The following is an 8,243-nucleotide window of genomic DNA, read 5'->3' on the forward strand; positions in this document are numbered from 1 at the left end:
GTTGTTAGAAGGTGGACGGACTGCTCATTCTAGGTTTGCTATACCTCTGATAGTGGACGACTATTCGCTGTGCAGGATAAAACCTAATTCTGATCTTGCTAACTTGATTAAAGAAGCATCTCTTATTATCTGGGACGAAGCACCAATGATGAGCAAGTACTGTTTTGAGTCATTAGATAGAAGCTTCTCTGACATAATGGGTAACGTCAAGAACAAGGTTTTTGCAGGTAAAGTGGTTGTTTTCGGTGGTGATTTCAGACAAATACTTCCAGTAATAAATGGTGCAGGTCGAGCTGAAATAGTCTTATCATCTCTAAATGCTTCTTACCTCTGGGATCACTGTACAGTTCTTAAGTTGACTAAGAATATGCGCTTGCTACAAAAAAACATCAGTGTTGAAGAAGCAAAGGAGATACAGCAATTTTCAGATTGGTTGTTGGCTGTGGGTGATGGTAGAATTTCAGAACCTAATGACGGTGAAGCTATCATTGATATACCAGAGGAGTTTTTGATTAGAGAAGCAGATAATCCTATTGAAGCTATTACAAGAGAAATATATGGTGATTCAGCATTTTTAAAAGAAAACAGTTCAGCTGCATTTTTCCAGAAAAGAGCAATCTTGGCACCAACCAATGATGACGTCAACATAATAAATCAGTTTATGCTAGAGAATTTGGACAGTATGTTTTTCAAACCTTATATTTATTACATTACGACACTATTTTTAGTTATTATGTTTCAGTTAGGTGCTTTTTACAACTTCACACTAACCCTTCACTTCTTACAGGTGAAGAAAGGATTTACCTAAGTGCTGACAGTATTGACCCGTCAGATGTTGACTCGCTCAAAAATCCAGTCATTACTCAAGATTTTCTAAACAGTATCAAGCTATCAGGTTTGCCACACCACAATTTACGTTTGAAAATTGGGGCTCCCGTTATGTTGCTTAGAAATATTGATCCTAAGGGTGGCTTATGCAACGGTACTAGACTTCAGATTACACAGATGGCTAATCATGTTGTAGAAGCAAAAGTAATAACTGGAGATCGAGTAGGTGATATAGTCTTGATTCCCCAGATAGTTCTGACACCGACCGACACCAAACTCCCTTTCAAAATGCGTAGAAGACAATTCCCGCTATCAGTTGCATTTGCTATGACAATTAACAAAAGCCAAGGACAATCTCTAGAGCATGTAGGTTTGTATTTACCAAAACCAGTTTTCTCTCATGGTCAACTGTATGTTGCATTGTCTCGAGTTACTTCAAGAAAAGGTCTGAAAATATTGATTGTCAACAAAGAAGGAAAGATAGGAACGCAAACAACTAACGTCGTTTTCAAAGAGGTTTTCCAGAATTTGTAGTAATACAAAAAGGTACGTATGGGCTAATCTGCAACAGAGTTCAGACAACTAATAATCCTGCTAAATGTTTTCATGCTATACTAATTAATTACTTCAAACACATATAGGTGGCGATATCACTTTATGATGGCCCGGAGAAGAAATTTACAGCAGCTTTGCTTTTACTTTGTTGGTTTTTCCATCTGTTGTTTGCCAAACCAGACTTCACTATTTGTGTTCTAATAGAAACATAAATTTGAATCCCTTCGTTTACAGGATCCATTCTATATAACAGACATGCTTATTATTAAGATTTAATTAACTTATTCATGTTTGTTTCAGTTGATTTTTTTATTTTATTTAGCAATGTCGTTTATGTTTTATGCTATGGACTTGATATTGGTAATTCAACTAAATCTGAAACATTTTCATGATCATACTACATAAATGTAACGTGAAACTTAAAAATAGAAAACAAACTAAGAAAATACAATTACGATAATCATTATTGCAGTAACAATTCATCATAGTTGTTATTGTTTCATTTAATAACCAAACATCTGATTATGCCTAAAGCAACATCCACAGCAAATTAAATCAATCAAAGGTGTCCAAAAATAAAAGGAAAAACAAGTTCTCACAAACAAAATCACTTTTGAAACAAAAGAATTGATATAAAAAAAAGGTTACAGAACAAACCTTACACCGAAATGAATTTTGACTGTTATATATCTTCCTCACTACATTTCTGTAAACAAATTGGGGTACCAAAAAATTGTTACACGACTGGAAAGATAAAATTATGAGAGCTATGATTGCTGAATGTTACGAGTCTGTGATGAGTACAAAAATAAACCAACCTTATTACTGGGAACGGAAGGAAGATGAACAGATTCAATCAATTGAGGTTAAGAACAATATTCAAATCAAGTGCAAGCTTTTGAACAGTAATTCTAGGAAAAATCAAGTATAGCGAAGATTGGAAAATAGAATAAAATTAAAGGGAATAGTAAGAAAATATATTGAGGTTCAACAAAGGAAGAGTAAGAGTAGAGATGAGGTCAAAACTGAGTCACGACTATACCCAGATCTGTTTCTAAAAGATGATAAATAACCAAATGCAATACATAGTTTCCTGAACTTAACAATTGACAACTTAACTTTTTTTTTATCAAATAAACCCACAACAAAATTCTGTTTGGTATCTTTCAGTGATAAAGTTTTCTAATAATTTAGAGTAAATTCTACTATAAACTTCATTGTAAAATATGGATATATCTATATATTTAATTTAAACATTTACAAAATATACGAATATAATAATAAGATGAAAAGAGTGTTTATTGAAGTTGAATCTAATTAAGAACAAATACAATACATAAATTAAAAAATAAACTATTTTGAAATTTTGTCACACAGATTCATAGCTCCACAGTTATTCAAAGAATTCTTCTCCACCTCCCTTATCTTAAGAAACTTGAACAAAGTCTTTATTTCCAAACCAAGTTGCCCTCTTGGAGGTGGTGATGAGATAAGATGCAGTGGCCTAAGATAACTTCTTATGTCAATTAGGCTCCACCTTGAAGGCCTGTGAAAAAAGAAAAACCACAAATACATATATATATATATATATATATATATAACATCAAACGTGTATAAATGTAATACTCTGCAACATATGAAAATAAATATACAAAAAATAGAAGAAAATTAATACAAGACGAACCCATTGGCATTGGGTTGATAAAACATTGTCCATTTTTTTGTTTTACAATTGTAAACAAACTTCTTAGGCATATCATCGTCAAAGTACACCATGGTAACTTCTTTGCTAACTTTGGAATCTTGAAAGGAAGTAGAACTATCCATTTAGAAAAAACCAAATCAGAACAAGTAAGTAATGATGTGCTAACGAGTATTGAAAAATGATAGGCAATGGAGTGGTCAAGAATAGGACATAGGAAATAAGCTATAAATTCCAAAACAAAAAATTAACAACTTAACAAAATAAATAAATGGACCCGTGGTTTACCACGGGGTAAAACCTAGTTTATAACCATAATCATATTCATTAAGAAAGTTATTACAAAGTAGCCCCTAAAGTTAAGTCTCTGCATTTTCTTCTATCAGTGGGAAGTTACGACACCGTGTAAGCCGGAAGCGAGTCTTTTAAGTTAAGAGTAAGTAGGTTTTACTCCTCCAAAGTCATTTCATGGTCTTCCTTTCTCCCTGTGTCTATGTCATCTCTAAGGGTATCGTTACAGTAAAGAAGACATCTTTCTTATGTGCACAAGCACAACACCATTGCTCTTATGTGCACAACACCAGGATCAGTAAACACAACAGTGAAGTAGCTCCACAAAAGCATTGCCAACTGCATCAATTACCACACACCATTATCACTTCTTCAGCAATCAGAGTACCAAACACAAAAGTAACTTGAGACCCAACAAAATTCTAATCATTCCGGTTTCTCGATCGGTTTGTTGCTAATGGGAAATTGAATTCGAACGAGGAATCTAGGGAATGATTCAAAAGGATTTATGAGACGAATGTTAGTAAGAAATGTCAGATGCAGAACTCATCAACGAGGACGAAGCTACGAACCTGAAGAATTGTTTTTTCTTTCTTTTTTTGCACTTATCGGAGCTAACTAGAAATTTCGGACTTCTTTGTTACTTTTTGTTTTGACTTTTGACTTTTGAGGCGATGTTGGGTAGAACTCGGATCCGGACTCGGACCAGGACCAAATTATTTGCTGGGCCATTAAAAAACAAGCGGTCGGTCTTTCCTTAACATATGTAACTAATAGTAACAAGCCCGTCTAGCTCAGTTGGTAGAGCGCAAGGCTCTTAACCTTGTGGTCGTGGGTTCGAGCCCCACGGTGGGCGTTTATTGTTTATAAAAGTCCAAACATGTACATATGGAGTTTAAACATTTCTTTTTTTTTTCTTTCCGTCAACAAGTTACAAAACGGAAATGGCCAATAGGAAAAAGAAAAAAAAAGATATTTTCAATTCATATACAAAATAAATCACAGAAGAATTTTTAAAGAAAGCCTCTAGCTTCGCAGCTCCTTATAGCTCCACTGAATATTTCATCGGCTCCATACTTGAACTCGAACCCTGCACTTCTCAGCTTCTTCGTTGAGAGACTCATCCTCTTCTCTACTTTGTAATTCTTCATACTTTAATTTACCCACATAAATAAAACATGTACATCAAAATTTTGGAGAAATTAATAACATATATATGTGCTCACGTACGTCTTCAAGTAGTTATACTTGTGAAAGTTTTACTTACTCGATGAAAGGTAACTGAAACTGAGGATATTTCGTAGACAAGAACTCATACACCTCATCGATCTTCATCTCCACCGACGAACATATATATCTCCCTTTCGCTATTGGCTTTTCTAATAAATATATCATCGCTCTTGCCACATCATCTATATGCACCATATTGTAAGTATCGAACAGGTACTTCTCCTTGTAATTTCCTTCTTTCAAGCAAAAAAAACGGGTAAATTTTTATAGTGAATAGTGATTACTACTCAAAACACTATTTTTGAAAACACATGTTTACACGTGTTTCAACACACACACACAAACACATGTTTTCTCACACAAGTTCTACGAGTTACGTATTGTAGTTATAATTTATTTCTTTCGATTGTCGTAAATAAATACATATTTTGATTAAAATTATAAAATTTGTTACGTTTTCAATAGCAAAAACAATATCCAACACATATATATACATATATATATAGAATAGTCTACAAAATCTAAGCAGTCAGTTAAACTATAAAGTAGAAATGATAAAATTCGACCTATGGTCTCTCAGGATACATGGTGAACCATTTAACTACTCTAGCTAGCCAGCTATATACTATGAATTTACTTTATTTGATAACAAACGTTTGTAGTTTTAGTTTCTATAATTTTAATAATATACCTTCACCTACATTATATAACGTATACGTAATCAAAGTGGTTGAATTTTTCTTTAAAATTATTAGAAATTTTTAGCTCTAGAGTCTAGACTAATCATGGAGGGAAAAAATTAATTTTTTTTTTTTTTTTTTTAAAATTAAAAATTTTGGTTAAAAGAAATAAGTACCAAAGAGCATGGCGAGAGAGATGAAGACGGAGGAAGGCAACGACGGAGATATGAAAGGACCGACGACAAGAGGGATAACGAGAGTCACAACCTCCAGCCCATTCTTGGCGCCAAACTCAAGCGCCGCCATCTCCGCCGCCAATTTGGATACAACGTAAGAGCCGCTCACTCTCTTCTCTTTCTGATTCCTAAACACCTCCACATCGCTCCAAACGCTCTCGTCTACTTCTCCTGATCCCCCACCGGCGTTTCCACCGCTGTAGAAAACGGTAACGGCGCTTGACGTGTAAAAGAACCTTATCACGGTTTTAGCGTCTGCACAAGACTTGAGAATCCCCATGAGACCTTGTACGGTGCGTTTCGTTACGGCCTCTTCGGTTTCGTTGCCGCTCTGGTCCATAGGATGAGCCACGTGGAATACGGCTTTGCATCCTTCGATCGCCGGTTTGAAGCTCTCCGGTTCGTTGAGATCGGCTGTGAATATTTGAAGCCTCTCCGATGCGAATGGTAGTTCGGTTAGGTAGCTTATATCTTTCTTATTCCCTTCTGTAATATGCATATAACACAACAAATTATGAAATATCAACTTACATTTATATCGTATGGTTGGTTATATATTATAGTTATAGATTATAGAAAAATAAAAATATGGTTGACTTTGTTTAGAAGATGCATGGAACATGACATAGCTATTCTATATATGGAGGAGCTTCAAGATCCTACAAACTGACAGATCATTCCAGCCAAGTACAATAAATTCCTCACATCCATAAACAAAAATAAATATAATAATTTAAATTTGTCGATCCAAAAATCAACTTTAATTAAAATGTTATATTTATGAACTTTAATAGGTTAAGAATATATATATATAAAAGAGGAGCAATAGAATTCGCATTTGGTAAAACGAATGAAGAAGTATGTATGATTCAAAGTGAAGTAGTGGAACCTGGATTGGTGCGAACAGTGGCTCGAACGGAGTAGCCACGTTGAAGGAGACGCATGATGAGCCAAGAAGCAACGAAACCAGTACCTCCCGTAACACAAACCAAACCCGTCCCGTCCAACAGCAAAGACGGGACCGTTTCGTGAACTGCCACGTCGTCGAGCTTTGTTCTCTCTCGTCCTCCTCCTCCTCCGTTGTCATCTTCTTCTTCATCTCTCCCCATCTCTCTCTCTCTTTCTCTCTCTCTTGTGGTGTGATGTGTGTGGGAACCTCTCTAAAAAAGGGGGTTCTTATTAAATAACGGAACCTACGTCATTTACTCCTCTCACACCTATCCGCGTGACATGTTCCCCGTTTTGCCCTCTTCTCTCTTTATTACTAGTTTTGTTTTATTATATTTATATATCCGTTATAATCGAATGCTACATTTTACAGATCATTCATATAAATAATTCACATTCTATGTCCGTTTATTACAAACATTGTTATTGGATTCCGTTATTTCTTCATTCCTTTCATCCTCTTTGTACGAATGAGCTAGCTTGCTTCTCTCTCTTTCTTCATATATTACTATAGTTTTTTTTTTTGGCTTCTAGTGGTGCGATATCGAATGTATTAACTATAATATTTATGCATGTTCTAGGCATAGATTAAGGGATATTATTAGGATTGTGATTACAATTAATTAATATGAATTGTAGTGAAAAAGAAAATAAAATAAAACGCGTGAATGAGATGGAATGGAATAGAAAGCAAAGCGTAGGCGTGGCACATGATCATGCAACTCAACTATATATCTTTATTTTTGTGTGTGTGTCTCCACAAAGCCACCGTTTTTTACGGGATGTTGCTTTGCTCATGTTGCGAACTCGATCTCTTTCTTTCTTTCTTTCTTTCTTTCTTCTTTTGTCTTTCTTTATCTAATTGACTTTTAACCTTTCGGATCGGCCCTTTATTTAATACATTTCTATCATCATAGTTAAATTGCTAATCTAGGAAATTCCAGTTTCCATAGATGTTCTTGCTCCGAGTCTCAAATTTGCTTTCCTAGCTATTATAATATGAAATTTCATATGGTTAATGTAGCAAACAAAGACTCATTTTCTGATTAGTTAAGAGTTCAACTTCCAACAAACCATAACAAAAAAACAAAAGTAACAAATGACAAGAAAAGAAAAAAACAAAGAAAGACTCTAAGCTAATCAATTATATGATTTGATAGTTTTCGTATTTTCGCCTGTATAGCAAAAAAAAAAAAAAAACAGAAACTTAGAGGGGGAACACTTTGTCTGTCTTTCTTGTACTCCGTAAAATACTTATCCGAAACAGTATTTGAATGTTTCCTTCAATCTCCAAAGGATCTGGATTAACCTTTAGGTTTTTTTTTTTTTTTAACATTGAGTTAACTGATATCGTGACTTTACTAACTTTGATATAAGCATGCGAATACTGTTGAGATAGGTGATTTGAGGTTTCGATATGTCTTCTATACTTTTGTAATTGTAAAACACCTTCTATGAAAAATTGACAATACAACAGTAACAGTACTATACATAGTGTTAGGGGGATCGATGATCCCTACTAGTTCCTACGTCTAGATCGTAGATGGGCTATTCCAAAAACTTACAAGTATAGTACTAATTCATTTTCAATCGATTACAGCTATCTATGAGACCCCCAAAACAAAAACAAAAATTGATTACAGCTATCTATATTTATATGTATACAGAAACATTGTTACTTTTATTAGTGAATGCGCGTGACGCATGACAAATTAATATAAATAAATTTTCTTCTTTTGGGTTTGGTTCACAATTCACATCACGCTTCTATGG

The 8,243-nt window shown here is 34.4% G+C and overlaps 1 protein-coding gene, 1 long non-coding RNA gene and 1 other non-coding gene across 4 annotated transcripts in view; 1 reads left to right on the forward strand and 2 right to left on the reverse strand.

The window, feature by feature from the left end:
* The window catches only part of LOC111831192, a 2,940-nt gene extending 545 nt beyond the window's left edge, over nucleotides 1-2,395 (reverse strand). Inside the window, exons 1-2 of the long non-coding RNA XR_002834420.1 lie at nucleotides 2,202-2,395; nucleotides 2,041-2,089 (exon numbers count right to left, since the gene is read on the reverse strand). This is a non-coding gene — a long non-coding RNA (uncharacterized LOC111831192). The remainder of the gene's footprint in view (nucleotides 1-2,040; nucleotides 2,090-2,201) is intronic.
* A 1,764-nt stretch (nucleotides 2,396-4,159) lies between these two features.
* Nucleotides 4,160-4,232, forward strand: TRNAK-CUU. Its single transcript has one exon. It is a non-coding gene; the product is annotated as a tRNA-Lys (tRNA).
* Nucleotides 4,233-4,265: 33 nt separating this feature from the next.
* LOC17888013 (protein BRI1-5 ENHANCED 1) lies at nucleotides 4,266-6,653 on the reverse strand. Of its 2 annotated transcripts, none has more exons than XM_006294400.2 (4): nucleotides 6,412-6,653; nucleotides 5,463-6,008; nucleotides 4,644-4,839; nucleotides 4,266-4,528 (listed from the first exon to the last, which is right to left on the reverse strand). In XM_006294400.2, exons 1-4 carry the CDS (start codon nucleotides 6,629-6,631, stop codon nucleotides 4,390-4,392), a joined length of 1,101 nt encoding a protein of 366 aa, XP_006294462.1. In that variant the 5' UTR covers nucleotides 6,632-6,653; the 3' UTR covers nucleotides 4,266-4,389. The 2 variants fall into 2 exon arrangements, with proteins under 2 accessions (XP_006294462.1, XP_006294463.1); XM_006294401.2 differs by having other exon boundaries at nucleotides 4,644-4,842.
* Between the last annotated feature and the right edge of the window lie 1,590 nt (nucleotides 6,654-8,243).

This window comes from Capsella rubella, unplaced genomic scaffold, assembly GCF_000375325.1.
Source record: "Capsella rubella cultivar Monte Gargano unplaced genomic scaffold, Caprub1_0 scaffold_4, whole genome shotgun sequence".
NCBI classification, from domain to species: domain Eukaryota; kingdom Viridiplantae; phylum Streptophyta; class Magnoliopsida; order Brassicales; family Brassicaceae; genus Capsella; species Capsella rubella.

Coding starts and splice junctions, on each gene's coding strand:
- LOC17888013 (XM_006294401.2), bottom strand. CDS start 6,631: ATGGGGAGAGATGAAGAAGAAGATGACAACGGAGGAGGAGGAGGACGA. Junction 6,009..6,411: donor CACTGTTCGCACCAATCCAG/GTTCCACTACTT, acceptor TGCATATTACAG/AAGGGAATAAGAAAGATATA. Junction 4,529..4,643: donor TTTCAGTTACCTTTCATCGA/GTAAGTAAAACT, acceptor GGTAAATTAAAG/TATGAAGAATTACAAAGTAG.